Below are 25,988 nucleotides of genomic sequence, written 5' to 3' on the forward strand. Positions count from 1 at the left end.
TAAATTCTCTCTTTGTTACCCTAGGTTTAAGAAAAATAAATTTCTTTCACATTACCTGGCTGACCTTCTTAATGTTTATTTAAGGAAGACATTTACCAAAGCGCATTTCCAAATCATGCCATCAGCATATATCCAGAGTAGATATCAAAAAATACCAGAGGTTCAGCGCCTTTGCCCTTGCAGTTCCAATGAGGTGGAAGATATTGTTCATTACATTTTATGCTCCTCCTTTTACAAGCTCATTAGAAACAAATTTCTGAACCCACTCTTCACAATTTTTTCTTGTTCAGAGGAGGAATCCTTTGAGTTTTTATTGGCTGATGCCATCCCAGATGTTACTTTTAAGTGGCCACTTTTGTCTTTCTATCAACAAACATAAGGAACAGACTAATCTCAACTGCCCCTACAAGACTTTTAGCTTCCACAAGAATTTTAGCCAAATTATAAATATATTTCATTCCAGGGTTTTATTGATACAATAACCTATTTCATACAATAACCTATAACCTGTATCACCTATTTGTACAGATATTTTAAATCTTATTAACTTGTATTTTGTTATGATGGACTGTCTAACTGGTACTGAAATGAATTGTGCTATTTGTATTTTGTTATGATGGACTGTCTAACTTGTACTGAAATGAACTGTGCTATGGGGTTAGGATGTTATGGCCCATGGCTACAACAATAAATATTTTGCTTGCTACTATAATATACTCAACATGGGTTTGCTCTTGAAGACAATTTGGAAATTCCAGCTGGCACAGAATGTTACAGCTCAGTTTCTATCAGGAACTGGATGGCGTAAGCATATTACACCTGTTCTGCAGTTGCTTCACTGGTTACCAATTAGTTTCTGGGTTCAATTCAAGAGATTGACTAAAAAGCCCTTCATAGCCTAGAACCAACATATCTAAATTGCCCCTCTCAGTGTGACCTACTGCAGTTGGAGGGCTCACCTGAACAAAATCTGCTGGGTGAGCCAGCCTGCAAATGGATAAAAATAGCATCTGCCTGTACCTGAACATACTCTGTTGTGGCTCCCGCTTTATGGAACGGCCTGCCTGAAGATGTTGGTGTAAGGATGCCAGGCAGCTCTCAAGAGACTTCATGTCATGAGTAAAAGTTCTTTATTGATAAGATGCCAGTATCCTACACTTATGCCATCTTTGCTAGGACTGGCAACGACAGACAAATATCACGCAGATGTAGGTCCTCCAAGGCTACTCCTAATTCCCACCCACCCCGTTTCTCTAACTTTGCATTCAGGAAAACAGGCTGTGTGATTCATGGACTGCTCAAGGTCAGGCAGGCTCCCAAGCCCCCAGGCTCAGGAAAGATTACAGGAGAGATTACAACAGGAACAAACACCTTTCATTCTCAGTTTTGTTCTGTACAAATAACAGAAACATCCCAACAGCATCAGCTTCAGCTGCAGGGAGGTAGTGAATACGACAGGTAATCCTGAGTACCTATCAGACAGTTTCCCATACTTCTATCATTCCTCAGAATCCATGTGAAATGGAATTGTTCAAGAGGGCACTTTTATAAAGAGAATATGGCAGTAGTAAATATAATTGTCCAGGAGTACACTTTTACAAAGGGACAAAGACATTATTTTGTTTTTACTGCATTGATTTATAATTTTTGCAATCCCAATTTTGTATTTCTTATATGTCATATCATGCCTTACAGTTTTTTAATGCATTGTTTTCTATCTTTGTAATCCAGTCTTGTTACACTGCTTATTATATACAGTTCCTACTGCATTCTTTTAGATTTTGTTATCCACCTTGATTTTTATCTAAAAAGGTATCTATAAATAACATTTTAAAAGATATCCATTAATAAATGTAATATTCAAACTCTCAAAATCTTGATCACCCTGCCAGTTACTTTCGTTCAATGTCATGATTCTAAATTCCCCAGCCTAAGCACAAACTGAAAAAAAAGAGGGCAGGATAGGCACCAGTACCTGGTACAAAGATGTAGATGGCTTTCCCCTCTGTTTGCCCTTGTTTGGGAGGTTGGTTGTAGGCACAGGAATACTCCCCTGTGTTGATGCCAGTCACATTCCAGAGTGTGAGGGTGCTAACAAAAATGCCACCCCTTTTCTCCAGCACAGCATCTATAGTATGTTTATCTTTTTTCCAGATTACCTCATTCTTCCCCGAGCAAGTGAGGGAAAAATTTCTGGAAAGAGTAAGGATGACTTCAGGGTCACTGGGGTAGATCTCCAGAGGGTTGATGTCTGATAGACCTTGAAGAAATTATTTGGAAAAGTAAGTAATGAGAAGGGCACCCCCCCACACACACAAAATTACAAATATCAGTGACAGAATATGCACTGTGTACACAGGAGATTAAATGAAAGCAATGATGTTTTATGAATCCTGGACTAGCAGGCTGTGTTGGAAAGATATACAAAGGGGCTAGGGATTTAAGAATTTCCCATCAAAACTGAAAATAAAATTGCCAGGATACCTTTGAGAAATGATAGGGAAAGGCAGTGCATTCCAGAATTACTTCCTATGAGCCTGTCACAGTTGCCATGATGGCAGAAGTTCTCCAGGGAGTCTCAGGTCATTTACATCACTTACTACTTGATCTTTTTAACTAGAGATTCCAGCGATTCCAGTCTATGCATAAAGGCAATATTCTACCACTGAGCCATGGCTCTACCCCAGTTTAACTGTCCTACTCATTAGAAAGAAGCACTGTTTTTAGACAACCAGGAGCTTCCCATTTCATAGCACAATGAAGAATGAGAGCAATTTGGGAAGCCAAAATGCTTCCGTTTAGAAATTGACACTGTAGCTTGGCATTACAAAGACTGGAAAACTCCTGCAGCTGCTACTCCACAAGTATTGCCAACTTCAGAACCTCAAAACTCATTCATCAGAGCTTCTGATTGCATGACTGAATGAAAAACAAGACGTGTGTGTTTTCAAAAACCTCTGGTTTGCTTTTAAAATATTTTCCCCACATCTAAACAGGATTTATACTTGTCTGGAACATGTTTTCCACAAACACAAAAGAAACAAGATGTACAGGACATTTGCAAAATAATGTAACTAAAAGCTATAATTATTGCACGAACTAAACAGGATACTGAAAGTTAATAATTTAGCCCTTTAAATACTAAGGGTTCGGACTGGGCATGCAGGAAACAGCCCTGGCATTGCTCTCTCACAGGGGCCTACAGAGACACTATCAGAAGATTGCCATTGGAGAAAGGAGGTCTCCCAAGCAGTCCCTGATGTGTGGTGATCCACAGGGTGCGATTTTGCCCCCAACGTTGTTTAATACTTATATGTGCCCTCTGGTGGAACTTGTCAGGAGATATGCACTGGGCACCATCAATATGCTGATGATACCCAGCTCTTTCTCCTGCTGAATAAGCAGCCTGAGGTGGCTTTCTTGGACCTGGCCCAATGCCATGGTCAGATGGTCTTTGGATAAGCAGATGTCCACAGAGGCAAGGCTGGCATTCTACCATCTTTGCCAGTCTTAGTCGAACCTGGCCACAGTGATTCATACCATGGTCACCTCCAGGTAAGACTACTGTAATTCACTCTATGCATGACTGCTCTTGAAGACACTCTGGAAACTGCAGATCACCCAGAATGCAGCTGCTAGGCTCTTGACTGGTTCATTGTGTTCTGCCCATATGCAGCCTATTTTACAGCAGCTGCACTGGCTTCCAATTGCTTCCCAGATCAATTTCAAGGTGCTGGTTTTAACCTTTAAAGCCCTACATGGTCTGGGACCATCATACCTGAAGGATTTACTCTCCCAATATGATCCCCCATGAAGTCTTGAGTTCTTAATCTTGTGGCTTACTGGTGGTGCCCAGCCCCCAAGTGGCTTGTCTCTATTCCACAAGGTCAAGGGTATTCTCTGTGTTAGCCCCATCCTGGTGGAAAGCTCTGTCTGACAATATTCATGCCTTGTAGGTCCTGTCTAAGTTTCACAGGGCCTGCAAGGTGAAGCAATTTCAGCAGGCCTTTAACCAGCCATGATTAATATGGAATCTTTACTACCTGGTTGCTGTTTTGTAACCACTGGCTGAATTTCTGGGACCACTTAATTGCAGTATCTTTTTTGTTTTACCATATACTATTGTTTTTTTTAATTGTTATAAATTGCTTCAGGCCTCATTTGAGGGAGAGACAGTAAAAAAAAACCCTAATAAATAAATAGAGGGAGGGAAAGAAAGAAGAGGTACCTGTGTTGGTTTACTCAGTGTGAAAACATTCCAGCTATATGGCAAAATATACGTATTAAAGAAAATCTATACAACAAAGCCAACCATGGTGAACAAACAGCCCAAGTGCTGTGTTTTTGGGCTTGCCTTGTGCTTGAGAACCCTCCCCAGCCCAGGTTAGTGGTAGTCCTAGAAGAGAAGCAAAAGCAAGAGCTGAGCTGGGAGATAGACAATAGTTTTTAAGAAGGGGCAAGTGGTTTAACAGAGGCTTTGCTTCTCATGAAGTATACAATGGTTGTCAGCTGACCAGGAAAAGGCCATCGTGCGCCCTGCTTCAGACAAAGCAAGGGATGGGTGGAGTTTGCTGTGGCTCAGAAGGAAGAACCCAGCATGCCTTAACACTGCATGCAGCACATACAGCCTAGGAGGTGAAGTGGAGAAAGACATTTGGGCCAGCCTCTGCTCTTCCCACCCTCTTTCAACCCGCAAGAGGAGGAAGCAGAAGGTGACAAGCTGAGAAGCCTAGAGCTATGTGGAGGAGGGAGTAAGTACCAGGGGTGGTGGGGCAGACTCACCTGTTGTAGTAGCAGTGCTTAAAAATTTGTTTGAGTGGTACATATATAGTTTAGGTGAGCACCCTGAGTGGTACATCATTTTGGATGATCAAGGGATAATCCTCAGTCCAGAAGCCTGGGACCTTGGTGCCTTCAGGGATCTGAGACAGGACCCGCATGAGAGATGCCATTATCCTTCACCCATAGACTTTGTGGCTAGAGAATAGGATGTGGCACACTTCCCTTGACCATTAAAGAAAGCTTGGCAAAGAGGAGCATGAGCTGTACCCTCATGACGGCTGACAGCTCAGAGCCAGGGTGGCTTTGCCCATAAGATAAGGGATGCACAAACAGGCATTCCCACCAATTGCCCACACTGTGGCCATTTTCAAACTACTTACTTGCTTCCGAAACATCACGAAATGTAGCGCAAAAACCGCAGAAGATAGCGTCTTCTCGCGCAAGTTTTGTGCGATGTTGCGCAAAACTCTCGCAAGAAGACGCTATCTTCCACGGTTTTTGCCCTACATTTCATGATGTTTCAGAAGCAAGTAAGTAGTGTGAAAAGGGGCTGCAATTAAGTTTGGAGATGGAGCCTGATCTGTGTGTGATGCAGGTCCCCTTGAAGTTGGCCCTTTGATTATCCCAGCCTACGTGCTGGCTCTCCTTATTCCATATCCTCGGGCAATTACCTGGCTTCCTCTTGCACAATGTACAGACATTGGCAGGTGAAGTTTTCATGGCATTTCAACAATTGTATGTGCCAGGCAATGTCTCCGTATCAAGCTGCTGTTAAAGACGTGCTGAAAAGTAGGGATCCCTAGTATACCAACATCTTTCTTTCGTCCCACTGCTGCTTTTGATAAAATGAGCTCTGCAGTTTTTGAAACAATAGACAAAACTGCAAAACTTGCTTACCAGAGCAAAAATGTGGTGACCATAAACATCATGAGCAGCAATCCTTCTTTCAAACTGCTTTCAACTCTCCAGGGGAGAAAGGGGGATCATTTGTTTTAGATACAGAGTAGCATGAGTCTGCCTCCACTTATTTTAGCTTTCCCCTTCTGGTTACAGCTCTTTGTGACTTCCAAAAAACCCCAAGTGAGAATCCCTGCAGAATAGTACTTTATGTAGTATGGACTGCTATTGAGAGACAAAATTGACCTCCACCTCTATGTGCATACTAGTGCTTAGCACACCATTTCGGATCCAAGCCTCAAACCCCAATCTAAATTGAGTCCCTGGAGGTTGCCACAAACAGCTGGTGCATTTATCTTAGTGGATAACAAATTGTTGAGACCTACCCTGCAGGAAATGGAATAGGATTGTAGCATAGAAACAAATGTCTTATTTGACATGTAGCTGATGCCATAGTCTCAGCATATGACTTAGCACATCTGTGCCTCCCTCTCTTTTCATCCACACTCTGCACTATGAGCATTTTACTATGAGCATTTCAGTTGCATTATCACTCCATGCCCACTAATTTGCTTACCTGTAAGGAACAGTTGTAGGAAAAAGACCAGCTTCAAAAGATGATATAGCATGGTGGGAATCCGTCTTACTGCAAGTAATGCTCTGTTAAAAAGCAAACGGTAAATATCATGGCTTTAAAAAGAGACTCAGAAGATTACTGTCAAATCTTAGTTTATCACCAAAGGGAAATGTTCTCTACTTATAGACTGGAAAGAACTCCATCTTTCCTGCAGCATCTGCTCATTTCCTTCTGTTAACATGAATGCTGATATGTTGCCTTCATAGTGACAAAAAGAGTTTAACAGAAGGTTTAACAGAAGAAATGATGTGATTGCGGAGCAATTTTCCTTTCGTGGTCCAAAGTTAATTTTTATTTATTTCATTAATATTCTGCCCATGTCCCCGTTAGGGACCCAAAGTGGCTTACATTGTTCTCCTCTTTTCCATTTTATCCTCACACAACTATATGAGTGCTTCAGATTTAATCTACAAGGGTGTAAACAGAGAAATCCTCAGTGGCGGCTCCCTAGTTATGCTCCCTTGAACTCTTGTGAAAGTCCAAGTGGAATAACTTTGGAAATATTGTGATGGCTATTGATGTAGCGCTTAGGGCTTTTAGAGCTTAGGGTTAAGCAAAGGGAGCGTTTTTAATGGATTTTAAGGAAATTCTTTTGTTGGGTGTTATATATTTTTGTTACCCACTGGGACAAACTGTAATGCTAATAAAGGTTTTATTCCAGGTGATTGTTTCAAGGGTTATGCACTATAGGACTATTGCTCCTCATTCGTTCCCAATTTTCCAGTGACCTTTAGCAGAATATTGTCATGCAGTTGTCCACTCCGTGACTCCACTCTGCAGTTTTCAGGCCTGATTTGGTATGATCTATTCTGAAAGATTGTATTGAAAGCAGACTTGGGGGAAAAGGGAAGGGAAGGTGCGAGGTCCACATTTCCCTGCCTCCATCTGGTGCCATTTCCAATCCCACATGCTATTTCCTCCATCAACCCCAGAAGGATTTTTGTAATCTTTAAAAATTAATAGTAGTAGGTATACAGTTATAGTGTTAAAACACTATAGAGATATACCTATTATAATTTTTTTAAAAATTCAAAAAGTTCTTCAGTGGCAAGACGGAGAAATGTCAGGTATAAGGGGAAAGCATGGAGAAAGTATCTGTTGTCCCTCAGCTACAAGGGAATTCAAATATTTTTCATTTAGATTGTGTGTGGGAATTTCATACTCCTAGCACTCAGACCACTATTTGATGTTATTGGGGAATGCAACTCCCCCCCCCCCCGCGCCATCCTCATAAATGTCTATTTCTATTAGTTAGTAGTTAGTAGTAGCCAAACCTGTTGGCTAATGCATAAAGACCCACTGGTGACCAAAGACACACTAACCTCAGTTCCCTCTCTCCCTTCTACTGAAATGCCATTGTTATAACTTTTTAAAAAGGTATTTTTAAATCATTTCTGCAGAGACTGATCATTCTCTACAGCACCATGCTAGCAGGATTTCATGTTAATTTGATGTTTCTGAAACTAATCTTTGTGAACACCAGCAAGGGTACCCTTTCTTGACAGATTTTTAAATTTTACCTTTAGTTTTTGATTTCATCATATCTACCATGTTGTGTTTCTGCATATATGTTTTTAGAAAAGAAATAAAATGGCAAACAGGCACAGTGCAGTTATTCCACCCCCCCATCCCCCCAGCAAGACTGCATCTGTGGGGCCAGGATATTGCATCACTTGCCTTAGCAGCACTCATGGTACAAACACGTTTGTATGCTTTAGGACAGAGGATGTGGCTTCCAAGCAGACCTGATTGTTTTGCTTTAGAAAATAATGATTGATTCTTGCCATGGTAGCACTCTCTACTGCACAGATAAAAACATGAGAAACAGGAAATATAAAAGACAAGAGTGCCCTATGGCTCATTAAAGATTAACATATTTACTGTGGCATAAACTTCCATGGCTAATCACATGCAGACTCTAGCCCAGAAGCAGGCAAGCTTTTTGGCCTGATGAATGCTGTAAAAATATTGGTGTTCTGGCAAACAAATGTGTGTATGGAGAAAGAGACAATGGAATTACTTGGCCAGGCAAATTGGTAGTGAGTCAAGTCTCAGCAGTGCTATGAACACCTGAGGGTAGGGTTCCCAGCCCCCCTGGCTGGCAGGGAGAAAGGTATGGGGAATGGGCCAGGGAGCTCTGAAACGCACTCACGTGTACTCCAGAGCCTTTGTTATCGTACCAGGAATGATGTCATTCCTGGCATGACAATGAAAGGAAGCCCCCCCACCCCCCCACGGGTAAAATCAGGCTGATTTTAAGGAAAATACCCTCATGGGGGGGCTTCCCTTTGTTGTTGTACCAGGAATGACGTCATTCCTGGTGCGACAACGAAGGCTCTGGAGCACGTGCTTTGTGCACATAGTAAGTACCCCCTTGAGCATGCTCCCCAAAAGACACACACATACCTGTCCCCTGGTTTGGACCATGGGGGACTTGGCAACCTACTTCAGGGGCATGTCTTAGACTCAGCTGGCAGCTGAGAAGGTCCAGAATGTGGTGATGGGCATACAACATGATTCTCTTCTCCCACACCACTGACCCCAGTGGCTTATTTTGATTTCTTAGGCTGTGAACTGGTCCTACATGTTGAGCAAAATGGTCTGAAATGCTCTAACTATTGAAATCTTATGCTGCCCACAATACATGTGTTCAATAGGTCATAGGGCTCTGTTACATTGGATTAACATATCAAAAATTATATTAAAAAATTATTGGATGGGTTAACAAACATAAACATAACAATCATTATCATTTTCCACCCCATTGCATTTTCCCCATCCTTTCCCCCCTCCCTTATCTAATGACCCCCAACAGTTTTCCATACCCAACTTAGCCTAAAGAATATATACTATAAACTCTTAAAATCTATAATAATATGTATAATATATATCTATATAATACATACTAATCTACTCTATTTAATTGTATTAACCATGTTAATATAATACTTATCTAAATTAAGAGTGTAAAAAATATATAAGTATATAATTGGTACATATACTAACTACTATATATATATACACACACATATATATACACACATACTACTATATATATATACACACATACATACATACATACATATATATATATATATACACACATACTAATCCTTAAATACCTATTATCTATATTATAAATCTATTGCTTCTAATACATCACCAAAATATTATATATACTCCCTATTACCTATTCAACCTTATTATTCAACCTTATTTCTTCCCATATGAATACACTGTCTTACTCTTAACTTTATAATACTATAACTCTATACTAATCCAATAAAATATAATAAAATATACCCCCTTCTAACCTTAAGTAAAGTTCTATCTCCCCCTTTACAACTATCCAAAGACCACAATTTCCCCTTCATGTCCCACTTTTTCTCCACATATTTCTTGAATTTTTCCCAACTTAATGTATATTCCAATACTTCTTGCTCTTTCAATTTCCTCGTTAGTTTGTCCATTTCTGCCATATTCAGAACTTTCAAGATCCAATCTTCCATAGATGGTATCTCTTGAGTCTTCCACAACTGTGCATAACACATTCTGGCCGCCGTAATCATATAAAATACCATAACTCTATCCATTTTATCGAAGTCTTCTAGGTTCATACATAATAACAACAATTCTGGGGTTTCAATTACATCCCTCTGTAAAATATCTGACATAACCTTTACTATATCCCCCCAGAACTGTTTTGCCTTGTCACAAGACCACCACATATGATAAAATGAACCTTAATGTTGTTTACATTTCCAACATTTATCAGACATCTGACTATTACCATTGGCCAACTTCTTCAGTGTTAAATACCATCTATACATCATTTTATAAACATTTGCTCGCACCGTGGTACATGCTGAAATTTTAACTGTATTTTCCCATAACTTTTCCCAAGCTTCCATTGAAATTTCCATTGAAATTTAACATATCAAAAATTATAAAACTACGTTGGAACCCATAGCTAAACTGAGACTTAAGTTCCAGGCAACACCTCTCTTGAGCCCCCATGGCTATCAGGCCCAACGAGCCTGGGGGCTCCTGCTTGTTTTAGAGATTAGTGAGATAATGTACAAGAAGAGCAGTTCCAACAACTAAAAAGGCCAATAGATGCTAAATATTAGTATTATTACTACATCCAACATAAAAACAGTGCATTGTACAGTATTTGTCTCCACTCTGATCTGGATTAAATGAAAAGCAGAATGCAAAAATGCAATTTCATCTATGTAATGGCATAAAAATGAAGAACTAGAGCAGAAGTACCATCATCATGCCAAAGTCTTATGCTGCACCAGGAACGCCCAAAGCCTTTGCCGGGCCTGGCAGTAGGAACTGTCTGTTACTAAAGTGGTGCATTACGTCTTGGCCTCATGTTTGCCTGCTCAGCACTGAGGGGGAAATGATTTTTAAATGGTGTGTGGTCATCGGATATTTTTCTTGTTCTTTCAACTTTGGCTTGGATTAATTGATTTACCAGTGAATCCCAATGTGTTTCTGATTTACTCAGCAACTTCTTCCAAAGCCCTGGGACTCTTTCTTTTCTGCTTTCCCAGGTTTCATTCATATGAAGAATGTACTTTCTGTTTACTTAGCCTTTGGAACATTCATATGCCATGAGTATTCTACAGTATTTGTATCTAATTCTATCAGAAATCAGTACTGGTTAAAAATATGCTGTTCAGATAATTTTCTATTACATTCTGATTTTTTGAAGCTATGCATTCTCCCAGTTTAAATGAAAAATTCAAATCCTGCTATCATCCATTTACCCAGATGCTGGAACTGGTATGTCTTAAGATGTTATTTATTATGCCTCTGCTGACAGTTATGTGGCTTTCTCTATGAAGAAAGTTAACAAAGTAAGGACGTATTGAATTCACTATTACCAACTTCTAGCATTCAAAATCATAAATCAGACCTAAAAACATCTCTCCTAAAAACCTGTGCACACAATTTTAGGAGATAAGGGAGATGTCTATGCAAACAGAAGCCACTTTGGTACAAAGGAGGACATAGCATAACAATAACAACGAAATGAAAAATGATATGAGAAAACCATTGGAAGCAATACGCCTTTAGATAATATCTGGAAATAATGGATTTGTAAGAATCAGCTCCTAGTTTTTCCTTAACATTGGTTTTAAATTAATAGTGTGATTGTAACACTGCCATTTATTGATTCAACTTCTCTCCTGCATTCTTTCTCACATTAATAATATTCATATGTTGCACAAATAGCATAAGAGAGACTAAAAGTGTATGTGAGAGTACTCTGGGAGGTGACCAGCTGCTATACTGGAGTATCTCAGAGATATACTAGAATATCTCAGAATAGGGTTGCCAGGCCCCTGCTGGGGGCAGGGATCCCCCACTCCCACCCTCCACCTCCTGCCCATTTACCTGGGCGGCAGGAGAGGCACAGGCCTCCCAGGGGCACGCTCCTGGGTAGTGCGGTGCACTCCTGGGTGGTGTGGCGCACTCCCGCAAGCCCAATCTGGCCAGATTTGGGCCCCATTTGGGCCAATTCGGACCCCTTAACGGAGCACGGGAGCGCTCTTGGGGGTGGCTGTGGCCCCCCCCCACAGAAGCAGTCCTGCCCACAAGCCCTGGCTGCAGCCAACCACATCCCTCCCCAGCAGCAGCAAAGCCTCATCTTCTGTATCCAATCATAGCCGCTGTATCCAGGATACTCCATAGGTCAGATGAAAGGTGGGTAGCATTGGACTAGAATTGCCATGTGCCCTCTGTGTGTAAGAGAAATCCTCTGTACAGGTCACTGAAAACTCTATGGTTTTAACAGATTTTCCTGGAAGTGACATCACACCATCTCTGACAGCTGTTCCCCCATGTTCCTGCCCCACTGGTTGCTAGACTGGGCCTGACAACCCTACATGGGACTCTTTCTCTGAGGTCTTCTACCTGCTCACTTAGAGAACACAGTTTTTCCCCCTGGTGGTGGAAAATGCACAGACAGGGCACTTAGCATTACAAAGGGGCCAGTTAGCACTTATACCCAAGGTAGAGTTGCCAGGTCCACTTACCCTTCCAGTGGGAGGCAGTTACCTTGTGCAATGGCACTCACTTGGCACTCACCTTTTGCGTTGTCTTCGTGTGCGTGCATGTGCTCTTGGGGTGGCATGATGACATCACTTCTGGGAAGTGACATCATCATGCGGAGCCCACCTGTCCTTCACAGTGGGCCAATTTTGCTGGCTGAGAAGTGCAAGAGCGCTCCTGGTGAGGTCACTTCCAGGAGTGATGTCATCACCTGGGAGCGGGCACAGGAGGCCTCTTCCCCTGCCTTTCCCCCCTGCCAACCAGGTGAGGGGTGGGGGTGGGGGTGGGGGTGGGGAGCAGGGGATCCCTCACTCCCACCAGAGGACCAAGGATCCCTAACCCAAGGGGAAGGTAAATCTCCTTGCTATGTGACTTACACGTCTCATTTCTGAACCATTACAAGTACTGCATCTCTGGAGATACACACTGAATGAGCAACCATGGACTGACAAGTGAGCAGAGACAGGGAGATAGCAGGGCTAGCCTACAAGTCTGCACCCACCTTCTCCTGCACGCACCCTCGGTGCTACTCAATAATGCAAGCCCCTACAACCAAGGATAGCAGTCCATGTGTATGGGAACAACCTGAGATAGCTGTCCCATGCCATGCAATAGGGCATATCCCCAGGAAAGTGTACGTAGCAGTATGGTAGCCAACCTCCAAGTAGGGCCTGGAGATCTCCCAGAAGTATTACTGATATCCAGACTACAGACTGGATATCAGGCAAAATGACTACTTTGGAGGTGGGTTCTATGGCATTATACCCAGTAGAGGTCCCTGCCTTCCCCAAACCCTGTCCTCCCCAGACCCCCAAAACTCCAGGAATTTCCCAACCTGCAGTTTGCAACCCTGCCTAGAAGTGATGGCTATAATGCCAGGATGGAGGTGGCAAGTATGCTGGCATTCCCATACTCCCATACCAGAGTGTTGGTATAGTCCCTTGCTGGGATGTTAATAACAACAACAACATTCGATTTATACAACACCCTTCAGGACAACTTACTGTCCACTCAGAAGAGTTTATGAAGTATGTTATTATTATGCTGATACTGATGATGTCAGTCATCATGGTGAAAATGGACCTCTGTTTCATTTAGCTGTTAATATAACACAGTCCTGTGGCTCCTTAAAGACTGATGACTGATGAAGCTATGAGCTTTCATGCATTGTAGCTGACCTTTTCAACAGAGTTGTACGGGGTCTGAGGAGGGGATGGGAGACAGCTGGGAGACAGCCACCCAGCCACCCTGACAGTCACCCAGGTCCCAAACAGGCTGGCAGCAGAGGTGGGAAAAGAAGCACCCAAGCAGTAGAGGGTCAGATGGGGCAGGTGGAAGCCAGCTAGCCTCACCCTCCGGTGGGAGGCTAAGAGCCCAGGCAGGGAGAGTGAGGACAGCCAGGAGGGGACCAGACCAGAGGGAGAAGGTACAGGAGACAGGGACAGCCAGCCAGACAGCAACCTTACCAGCTGGGAAAGAAAGGCAACAGAGGCCACACAGGGCCACGCCCCAACCTGCAAGCTGGGTGGAATGGAGTAGCAAGGACCAGGTGAGGCTGGGAGCAAGGCACCCTCAGGTAGGACTGCCTAAGACAATCAGCAAAGAGAGCCTGGCAGCCAGCAAAGGAGGCACAGGTGTGGCCGGCCAGAGCAGCCAGCAGAGCAACACCAGGTGTGGCTGCCTAGGACAGCCTGGGCTGTGGCTAGAGTGCTGGAGGGTGTGGCTGGCAGGTGGAGCTAGGAATGGGTGAAAGGATATAAGGGAAGTCCACCCAGAAGATGGGGTGGGTTGTGAAGGAGTGGAGGGAGAGGAGCAGAGGAGGGAGAGGAGCAGAGGCGGAAGGGAGTTCAACAGGGTGAGCAGGCCTGTGAGTGGTAGAGAGGGAGCAAGCATGATGTATGCCTTCCCTCCTTCCACAGAGTTGGAACCTGTGTTGTCCCTGTCTGGGCCTGGGAGCTGGAGTTCAGGCCCACCAGTGCTCTGTACAGCCGCGCCCATGCCGAAGCCTGACAAGAGTAACACAGTCACCCCTGCAGTCCCCTCTTCCCACTCTGCTGGCTGCTCTGTGTAGCTCATACAGAGAGCAGGTGGGGAGTGGTTCAATAAGAGATGTGGAATTCCCAATGCTTGATGGCATGCCTCATTTGTATCTGTCTTCTTGGCCCAGTGGTTCGGTCTTGTGTGGAGACTGAAGGTATGAGCCCAACCTCTGCCTTTTCCCTTCTTTTTCTTTCTTTTTGGGGGAAGGGGTATATGGCTTGAAGTATGGATGGTTGCATGTGGCCAGCATCTTTTCTACCAGTCATACCCTTGTTGGGGGTAGGTGTGTCCGGTTTGCATCCTTCTGTTGTAAGCAGTGTGCCTCTGTTGAAGTTGTGCTGTTGCTGGGTCTTTCCTCCTTTTCCTTTGGAACTCTGTGGAGGGAGTGGCATTGAGAGGCAGTGGCTAGATTGGCAAGCAATGATTGGCTGCACCTGCTTGTGTCACTTAGAGAAAAGTTATCGGGCACTGCTGCCTGATTGGTGGTTGTTGCTGGGGTTATTATGGAGTCTGGCATGCTCTATGCAGTCCATGCCTTGTGTGGACTTGTGTTGTCCCCTCCCCACCCTGTAGAATGTCTATAAGTATATGACCAATGCCACCACTATTAAGTCAGTTCACCACTGTTGAAGTAGCCTTCAGGATTAGGCTGCCAATACACTTTTTTGCATTACATGTGAAAACACCTTTAAAAGGAAGTTTAGAATCATCATCACCACAAGAGGCTGTAGCAGTAACAGTGTTACTGCAGGCAGCTTTTTAAAATTTTCCAGCTGTAAGTGTTCATTGCTGGTTTTAATAAACCTGCTATTTGTAAAAGCATTGCTTGTAATGCCAGAGGGTGGCAATATCTCTTTGCTCTTTTTAGCCTCTTTCTTCCCTTCTGTCTTGCTGGAGGGAGTAAAAACATACAGATTTAATATTGAAGTTTTCCACAGCCTGTGAAAATACTCACCATCTCCAGCTCCTTTTAATAATAATTTTTATAAGATGACAAGTAAGGACAGAAAGAAGTAAAAGGGGGCCCAGACCTAACAACAGACTACTGTTCTTCTCTTTTATGTAGCCCTTTGTATTTCCAAGAGTTCAATAAACTACATTATCTGCTGATAAAGAACCTTTCTCTCATTCACTAAGGTGACTTTTTGCCTCTCATACTTAGGGGAAAGCTTGCCGTGCAGATTTTTAAAAAGCTGGATCTGGCTCCCCCCCCCCCTCTCTCAAGCCCATTCCTGTGTCACAAAAGCACAGGGAGACTTTTCCCCTCCTGTTTTTACTGTTCCATATGTGCAGAATACTCCATGTGGAGCAGAAAAAAGCAGGGGGGAAAGTCTCCCTCACATGTATTTTGACATGGGCGAATGGCTTGGGGGGGGTGGAGCCCTTCCTTCCCCCACAGAGGCATTCTGAGGATGTTTGGGCTCTCCTTTATTTTTTAACAGCCATTCTCCAAAGCTGCTGTATGGCTGCAGGGAACTTGAGTTGGGTCTGCGGAAACCAGAATCAACTCTTTAAAGACTCTAAAAATCTGCATATCTAGAGTTTGACACTCATATAAAGGGTTCTAATGCCTACTCAAAGATTTCATGTTTCATTCAAGAGACATGTGGATTCTATCAAAAGCAGAATGTTTGACCTTGCCAGAGAGAATGCAAATAATTAATGTCACACGTTTGCATCCGAAGATAGCAAGATATATCAGGAAGATGGAGGGAGGTGTCTGTGGATGAGTAAGAGATGATAAAAGAGTTAAAATGATACAGCTGGGTTAAGCTGTGGTGGGTGTGAGAAGGGAGTATGGTTACTGAGAAAAAGATGGTAATATTTCCCAGCTACATCAAATTGTCCAGCAGGCCCAAGTAAAAAGTATCTTTAAACTTCCAGTGATAACAATGTAGCATACTAATATGCACATATAAGATAAGATGGATATGCTGCCTGAAAGAGCTACTGGTTTAAATGGGATTGGTCTTCCTACCATCAGTGGGAGTGCAGCTTTCACTGAAAGGCTCTGTTAAGAGCTTGGGGGTTTTCCTGGGTCTTGCAAAAACAGGTGTCCACAACACCTATGGGACTGCGTAACTCCTGTTCTGAGTTCCCTTCACTGGCTGCTGTACTGACTACTTTCTAGGTTCAATTCAATGTGCTGGTGCTCAGTGGCTGCACTAAACCTCTGGAATAGCCTCCAGGAAGAAGTCAGGGGTCTTCTACCATCCCATTTTTTCCAGGGGAACTGATCTCTGTCACCTGGAGATCAGTTGTAATTCTGGAAGATCTCCAGCCACCACCTGAAAGCTGGCAGCCCTATTTTGGGGCAACCTGAGCAAAGGGGGAATATCATGCTGGTTGGGGCATAAATTGTTTTTAGTTTTGTTATTAATGTTGTTTTAATATTTTTTAAAATTAAATTGTTTTACATTGTTTTTACATTGTTATTACTTTGTGTCCTGGAAGGGTATATAAATATTTTAATTAAATAAATATGTCAATACTACCTCTTGCTGAAACAGAATTGCAAGATTGTGTATATTCTTTTGTCTTATTAAGTATTCGCTTGTCATATCAAGGGTGAGCAGGGAATGTATGAGATGTTGGATATGAATCTGTCACATGGATCTTGTGGAGCTCTTAAGTCTGTCTTGCAAGACCTGTGCATGAGTGCTTCTTTTGTTCTTTACTTGCTTTTTGAAGGTCTGAACAGAGAAAAGGAATTACAAGGCAGTCTTTATCAATTAAAACATGGGGAGTGGGTGGGGATTTGCAATTAGACCAGAGGGGACAAGTTTCTTGTTCTTGTGCTTTTTAGCTTTTTCTCATCCCTGCAGCACTATGACATGGCAAACTGCCTCTCACTCTGCTATGTAACTACTGTAATGGTAGAAGGACTCTGACCTCCACTGCTTATGATTGTCCATATCAGGTATAACAACAACAACAATGAACTCATGCGAACACTGCGGTCACCCGAACACTACGGTCATCTTCTGAGGCCTTGATTTTGGTAGGGTTGCCAGTCCCCCAGTGGGGACCCCACCACACCCTGCACCACCTCTCACCTGGCCAGTAGAGGGGAAAGGAGTCAGAACAGCAAAGTGCGCTCCCACATGCTCCGGAATACTCACTTGCCACGCTAGGATGGAATGACACAGAAGCTGCAAGTTGTGACGGGACCCAGTTCACTAAAAATCGGCCCCAAATTTAGTGTTTGGGGCTGATTTTTGCTGAATTGGCCCCTGGAGTGACCTGCAGCCTTTGTGTTGTAAAAAGGAAGATCATGTCTGAGTGCCATCCCCACTGCCCTCCAGACAAAGAGAGCTGTGGTTCTTGAAAGCTTATGCCTCAATAAAGTTGGTTAATCTTAAAGGTGAGACTGGACTTTTTACTATTGTAAAAAGTCACTGTCTTTTCAACTTCTTGTACATTTCAGGGAAATAGGTAGCACTTTTTCATAATATAATTCATGAGCCAAGTCATAATGAATCCAAATAAACCAGAAAGCAGTCACAAAATGTGAATACAAGCCTTACTTCTTCATTGCCAATAATATATTTTCTCTCTTCTCCTTTATTCCCGCAGGATTTATACTGTAGAGACAGAAATGCCTTCTGGGAGAGACAGACTACCTCCTCTTTTATGCCTCTGCCAAAGAACTGCACAATGGGAAATAGTTAGCAGCCTATCATGGGAAGCTTAAAACACACACGCACTAGAATTGTTTATTATTGTAAAAGAGGAATGTGGCTGGGAGAGGAGACAGGAGGTCACTTCACTCTGGGGTACAGCCTGATCTGAATTGGAAACAGGCGCTTCATTCCCTGAAAGCACCATGGCAGATGTTGCTGCCGCTAGCTTAAGAAGGCTGAGAGACCAGTTTTGCACCACCTATAGTAGCAGGCCACATTCCTCACATTGCTACCTCACATAAAAAAGACCCAGCTCCTGCCCACTTACACTAGCAGCCAGCAGGCCAGAAAATTTTTCAATGTATAGAATACAAGATATCAGATACAAGCCTCTGACTGTTTTTATACCAGTGAAAATCTGGATTCACATAACCGGATGTATAATCAGCCTCACATAGTATGATCCAGCTCAGTTGTACATTGCTATTGATGTTGTTGTCATTAGCCTGCCTTTCTCACATTACAAGTATGGTAAAAAAAAATTGTAGTCAATCAGAAGGTGGATTGCAAAATACTATAATATCAGGCAATCAGTTAGCAGATTACAAGATATAATAATATTTAAATTGAACAGCCAAGACACCTAGTTAGACAAAATAATGCAGTGGGGCTGGGACTGTACAACGGGGCGGGGGGGGGGGGACAGAACAATGCATGGGAAACTTCTCTGTTTAAGGCAACAAGACAATCAGCGCAAGAAAGACTATCCCTAATAAAAGTAATCTCCTGAACTGTACCATCACACCACAACTTTGCTCCTACAAGAATATCCTCCTGAACTATTCTGTTTTGCACATTTTGAGAAATGATAGAAGTGCGGGGGCCTTCCTAATTCCTTTTACCCTGGAATCTCCTTGTGCATGAGTTGATAACTTGTTCAGTACTAAGATGAATCCCTGAATGCATCATAATCAGGATGACCACTGTTCACTGACACATTTTACAAACATGGTAGATTGCAAAACTAGCAGTTGAGTATGTTGACAACAACAACAACTGTGCTTATATACCACTCTTCTAGACAGATTAGTGCCCCACTCAGAGTGATGAACAAAATCAGTATTGTTATTATCCCTCCTACCAATACAGCTGGAGAGCTGGGGCTGAGAGGCTTACCCAAGGACACCCATGGAGCTCATGGCAGTAGTGGGATTCAAACCAACAGAGTAATGATTTGCCATCTGACCACTTACCTACTAATGTTAAACAGAGTATTACTGTATTTGCAGCCCTAACCCTTTTTGTGAAAAAGGGAACATATTTTATATAAGCCTGATTTCTATCACTCCACCCAGCAAAGTTTGAAGTCTTTCCCCAGCCTATGGAAACTGAAGTGGTTCCAGAGTAGGGTTTCCAAGTCCCCTTACCCTCCTGGTGGGAGGAGGCAGCACTTACCTTGTCCAGGGATGCCCCCCCCCCATGCTGGCGTAATGACTTCACTTCCGGGAAGTGACATCATAGTACAAGGCTGGGGAGCACATGCACTTCGCAGCAGGCCGATTTGGCCTGTTTGAGGCTCAAAGTGGCCCGCTGGAATGTGCAGGAGCACTCTTGAGATGGCACGATGACATTTGTAACATCATCACGTTGGCCTTGGGAGTGCACCTGGGAGGCCCATTCCCCACCTTTCCCCCCCGCCAGCCTGGTGAAAAGTTGGAGTGAGGAATCCCCCAACCCCACAGGGGGAAATGGAATCCCTATTCCAGAGGAAGAAAATACACACGTTGGAATATGTTTCCTTAAGCTTCGTTCTTCAAACTTTGCTAAATTTGGGATACAAGCCTATGTCTTCAACACCAACTGAGAGTTGTGCTTTCTTTTACTTGTTTTCTTTTGTTATTTTTAAAAAAATATTCATGGAACAAGGAGGGCTACCTTGTTTTTAGCTAGCAGGAATTCTGAAGGGGATTGTTCATCCCTCACTTAATGTTGTATTGTTTTTGTGAGGCATATTGTTACTAATACAAGAACACAAATACAAACTACGCTGTTACTCATTTAATTAAATGTTGAATTTTATATTGCCACATGAAAACTGACATTTTTCCTTCTTCTTCCCGTTAGACAAAGGGGCAACTTTAAACCAGCTTCACCCAGCAACATCTAATATAATTTATTTTAAACCCATCCTCCATGAGAGGTGACACAGTGGTCTTAACATCATGGCCCCAAACATCTTTTTTCTCTCTTTTTCCTTTCTTTTTAATATCCAGTCTGATGAACAGTTCTGGAAAACTTGGAAACTTACACATTGTTTTGTTATATTTTGGTTGGTCCTAATAACATATATTACACAATATTTGTTCAGGACTTTACAATGTCCCATAAGGAATGTCTGATCTTTCTTCTAATCTCATTTTGTCTTGCACTATTTAGATATCATGCATTTGACTGATAGGAAGGGCAACTCCCTCTGATCAATGATTTGATCAGTTTGCCTGGTATCATGAGACAGGGAATGTGAGAGGAGGGGATGTGTGAGACTAGTTTGAATTTATTAAAAAAGGAGAAAAGAAAAAGATTTTTTCAACACCAATGTAAACAAAAGACAGATTATTCCAAACTCAAAACCAGCAAAGTGTGGGCAGATGCTGGGCACACACAGATAATTTTTTACATTTTATTATGTTGGTTGTTGGGGGTTTTCCGGGCTGTATTGCCGTGGTCTTGGCATTGTAGTTCCTGACGTCAGGAACTACAATGCCAAGACCACGGCAATACAGCCCGGAAAACCCCCAACAACCATCGTTCTCCGGCCGTGAAAGCCTTCGACAATACATTTTATTATGTGTTTATGCAGCACAGTTCCATTTGGCCACTCATGTATCACTGCAGTTCATTACTATTATCTGTGTTGCAATCATTTCTGAAGGATCCACTACATTCCAGGCAGAATGTCCCCACAAACAGTAGTGTTTAATCTATTCTTTCTTATGCAAGCATTGTTTCCCATCACATATTGCTCTTACTGATTTATTACTTACACTTGATGATATTAAAATATCTCTGCTAATGCTCAAAGATTTGAAGGCTAAGGTGCTACAGTAAAACAACAACAAAAATCTTGTTACACACCGAGCAATGGAAATAGCCTTGATTTTGTTGCATAGTTGATGCTTATTTTCTGTATATTAGTACATAGCATAGGAGGGAAGGTGGCATGGTACAGCCTAATCTTGTCAGATATCAGGAGTTCAGCAAGGTTGGTACTTGGATACTGCAGAGGAAGGCAATGGCATTGGCAAGCCACTTCTGCTTCTCACTTGCCTTGAAAGTCCCTTTCTGGGGTTGCCATAAATTGGTTGTAACTTGACAGCACTTATGTAGGTAATATAGCATTAATTCAGAACAGTACTTTTCAGGAAAGTATTTCAGAGCATAATTATTGACAAAAATGTACTGCTATAATTTTTGTACTTTTAAAATACACACACACACAAATATATATACCAGTTTTCAGCACGCAACATGGCTATGGTTGCCAACTCCACTTTGGGAAACTATAAATATAACCTACTACCTCTTCTTACTTTTTTCTAACTACAACTCTATGTGGTTATAGATCCAGAGGAGCTAGCTTTGTTAGTCTGTAGTAGCAAAATAGTAAAGAGTCTAGTAGCACCTTTAAGACTAACCAACTTTACTGTAGCATAAGCTTTTGAGAACCACAGTTCTCTTCGTCAGATGCATGTGACAAAGATAATGGCATCTGATGCATCTGATGAAGAGAACTGTGGTTCTCGAAAGCTTATACTACAGTAAAGTTGGTTAGTCTTAAAGGTGCTACTGGACTTTTTACTATTTTGCTACGTGGTTAGTAATTATTCTTTCTATTTATGATTCTGATTTACCCAAGACCAATTTATGAATCCACATATGAGGTCAAAATTGAGTCCCTCAAGTCCAAATGCATATCTATATTCTCTAGACTGTACTGCATCATATATACATAGGGAAATATGCGTCATAAAAGCACAAAGGGAATGTTCTACTGATGAAATCTGACCTGTCTTCCTTTGCAAGATAGTTCTTTTTTTAGCAGCTGTAGTGGAAATCCATGTGCATCCTAATTTTAATGGTTCCATGTGCATCCAGAGTATAAACAATTGAACTCTCTCTCTCTCCTCTCTCTCTCTACCTTATACACATACAAAGTCACACATATGCTCCAGATTTTAAAATATGATTTCTCCTATAGTCTGGACATTTGGTGAACTGGGATGAACACAGATCTATGCAACAAATGACTGGAAAGGGTACCTCAAAATGGGGAAAAAACAGCTCTGTGACTCCACTTAAAGAACACTTTCAGGCAGAGGTTTTCCCACATATCAGGTATGCTGATTCAGCATGTCTGACACTTCTAAGCTGTGTGGAATTTCTGCTAATACCTGTGCTTATCCTTGCCTAGCCAAATCCTATACTTATTCCTGCTAGGCAAATGGCAGACTGGGGATTAGCAGGATCGGAATGAGTATCACAGCTCCAAGATACCCCGTCCCCGTACATGCACATACTAGCTTTAATTCACGTGTGTGTTTTTCCCTTCCAGCTTCAGGCTTAGCATATTTGCAATGTTTGTAATACATTTATTACGAAGTATACAATTCTTATTTACAATACTTTTACAATCCTTATTTCATTCTCTTTTCTAAACATGTAAGCATTTGTGTGAGTGTTGTTTCTGTTTTGCACACTGGAAGAGAATGTGAGATGATAATAATCTGTGTCAGTACAGTAGAACTCAAGATTTTTCAAAGTAGGGTCCACTTCTAAACTTGTACTTTTCAGGCCAAAGAAGGAACAGCAGTTGGTGCAAGGGGAAAATTCTCTGCAATAAGTGCACATATGGGATAGACACTAATAGGAATTTTGAAGATCTCCCCGACAAAACTGATGTGAAATGTGTAGGGGTTACTTTATAATTCAAGAATTTTTCCTTTGCACTAATTGCTATTCCTTCTTCATTTTGCCTTGGTGTGGCCCCCTTCTTCTTCATTGTACTTTTCAGGACCCATGTGTGAAGTAACTCCACATGACTTCCCCCGTTCCAAACATAAAACTCAGGAATCCTACATCAGATAATATTAAGATGACCACTATCATATTGTCCCATTCCAATAATTCTGGCAAGCAGCAGGAAATGAAAAAGTTGTCCAGAATACAGGATGTTGACACATACGTTTGGTGTGTGAAGATAGTATCTCGATGGCAGATCCACTTAAATATATATATAATAGTTATTACTAATAATTATAATAACATTTGATTTATTACTACCCTTCAGGAAAATGTAATGCCACACTCAGAGCAATTTACAAAGTGTGTTATCATCCTCAAGACAATCACCTTGTGAGTTGGATGGAGGTGTGAGAGCTCTGATAGAGCTGTGACTGACCCAAGGTCAGCTGACTTCAAGCGGAGGAGTGGGGAATCACACCCAGTTCTCCAGATTAGAATCCTGCCACTCTTAACCACTACTCCTCTATTCTTATAATATCTCTCTATTTTCCATAGTGATGGAATAACAACAACAACATTCGATCTATATACCACCCTTCAGGACAACTTAACCACCCACTCAGAGGGGTTACAAAGTATGTTATTATTCTCCCCACACCAATCACCCTGTAAGGTGGGGTGGGGGCTGAGATAACTCTAGAAGAGCTGTGACTGACCCAAGGTCACCCAGCTGGCTTCAAGTGGAGGAGTGGGGAATCAAAGCCAGGGAGAAGCACGTGGCATGGTAATAGGGGTGTCGGTGCCATTCTTGCTTATTCCCTCTGCTGCCATGATGGAGATACATTTTCACACCTCTGTGTGGAAGCAATCTCTCTGTCACATTCCCATACTTCATTCCCCTCTTTCTTTAGTTTATATCTTCCCTATATATTACATATTTTGTGAATCACTTGCACTATAAATTAAAAAAAATTACTACGGCTGCAAAACTTACAAGACAGATATTTAACTGCTAGTCAAATCAGCACATCAAAATGTACAGGATGATGTGGTTGAACTGGATTTTATTCAAGAAAACCATATGAGTGGTATGGCATGGGACTTGCTGCTCAAATATTTAAATCAATAAACTATTCTTGCTTTTATTTCTTTACCTATTTTACTATTACCTGTTTAGAGGCAAAGTTTCAATTAATAGGAACAATTCCGCTGGATATTGCTTCAAGAAAAGCTCACAAGAAAAAACAACCAGCCGTGGCAAACTAAGTATAATATATATCCACTATCAGCAATAAAGTACCAAGGTTAGTTTATAAATTCAGTTTCTGTATTTGTTTTTTACCAACAACACACCATATAATCACTGTGGTTTATACCGAGGGCAACTGATATTTAAAAACATCAAAGTAAGGCAACCAGAGAGTATAAGTCACATGTAGCCCTATAGCCTTATATGACTGTGCCCTACAGGAGGCATTCGAAACTATCTGGGCTTCCAAATGACACTGACATGAATTCTCCTTATGAGTATGCAACAATATATTTGGATTGCTAAAAATGTTTCCTGAAGGGGTATTGCCAGAATCTTTTGTTATTTATATAGATATGAGGTTTGTGACTACTGTGAGGAAAGGCATCTGAAACAGGATGAATATTGCTATCTTGCCCATTGTGGCTGTAAACAAAAGAAATCTGAAGAAGCACTCCTACTTTTGGTCTATTTGGATCACAGTCACACGACTAAGGATTCTTATAAATTATGTCTTTGAAGGATTTGACTCCCTGCTTATGGAGACTAGAACTGTTTTGTATATATTTATGACTGTGTTTTGGATTTGAAATTTTGTATATTGCATATGCTCTAAAGGCACTGAGAGGCACTGCCACTTTAATGTAGTAGAAAGGCACTGGCACTTTTATATCATTTTCAGAGTGTTAAAGATTGATATTATACAAATACTGGTTACTTTAGCAATAACTACTGTGCACTTTAATATCCTATGGATCTTTGAATACTACATGTGACATACTCTCCAGCTGCTTTAGTTTGATGTTTCTAAATATTGACCCAAATCAACACTAATTGGGCCACTGCAGATTGCAAATCGGGCCCGATTCGGCCCCCTAGGGAGCATGGGAGTGCTCTCAGGGCAGGATATGATCCGTGTAATGATGTCACTTCTTGGAAGTCACGCAAGCCAGGAGTGCACACTCTGCAGGGGAAGGCAGAAGGTAGGTGCCAAGCCTCTGACCTTCCACCCCGGGGTTTGGGGGACCTGGCAACCCTAGGAGGCAGCAATATATATGTCACACCAACAACTCCTCACATACACACACAAAAAGGGAAGATGTTCTCAAAGTATAAACCTGGGTAAAGTAGAGAACACCTGAACATTTGCATGAGTGGAAATAAAAAGAGTATTGATTGAGATTAGGGCCCGCCTGAGGTGAAAGTTTAAGGTAATGTGAGGAGTTGAAATAAAGGTCCAAAGCCAAAGGTTTCAGGCTAAAGCAAACAGAAAATTCATTACACCTTTGTATTCATAAAAGAATTATATTCTCTGTCTCATGTTGATGTAAGATGAATGCCATGGAAGTTGGGTGTGTGGTTTTACATTGGAAACTACACAAAGATATATGAAATAACAGTCTGAATGAAAGAGAATGGGATAATCTTGAATTATTTCTAAGACGTCAGATCTTTCAAATCTAGTTTTTCAATTCTTTTTCTTCTTTATTGTGTTCTCAGCTTGCCAGCACTTTCAGGATTTCCCACAGTGCTTTGCTAGACTGAGACTCTGCCAAGCAATCAAAGCACAGCTGTTGCAAATTAGGAGAAAATATGTTTTATTTCTGTTTTAAACAATAAGGATCTGAGTCATTAAATGAGAACATAGATGCCCACATGTAACCATGATGCA

At 41.9% G+C, this 25,988-nt stretch overlaps 1 protein-coding gene across 1 annotated transcript in view; it reads right to left on the reverse strand.

Moving 5' to 3' along the window:
• PDGFRB (platelet derived growth factor receptor beta) overlaps positions 1-25,988 on the reverse strand; it is a 111,415-nt gene that overhangs the window by 51,246 nt on the left and 34,181 nt on the right. The window contains exons 2-3 of the mRNA XM_054976215.1: positions 6,257-6,339; positions 1,976-2,260 (exon numbers count right to left, since the gene is read on the reverse strand). Of these exons, the coding sequence (XP_054832190.1) occupies positions 1,976-2,260; positions 6,257-6,308 (337 nt within the window). The 5' untranslated portion in view covers positions 6,309-6,339. The remainder of the gene's footprint in view (positions 1-1,975; positions 2,261-6,256; positions 6,340-25,988) is intronic.

This window comes from Eublepharis macularius, chromosome 4, assembly GCF_028583425.1.
Source record: "Eublepharis macularius isolate TG4126 chromosome 4, MPM_Emac_v1.0, whole genome shotgun sequence".
NCBI classification, from domain to species: Eukaryota; Metazoa; Chordata; class Lepidosauria; order Squamata; family Eublepharidae; genus Eublepharis; species Eublepharis macularius.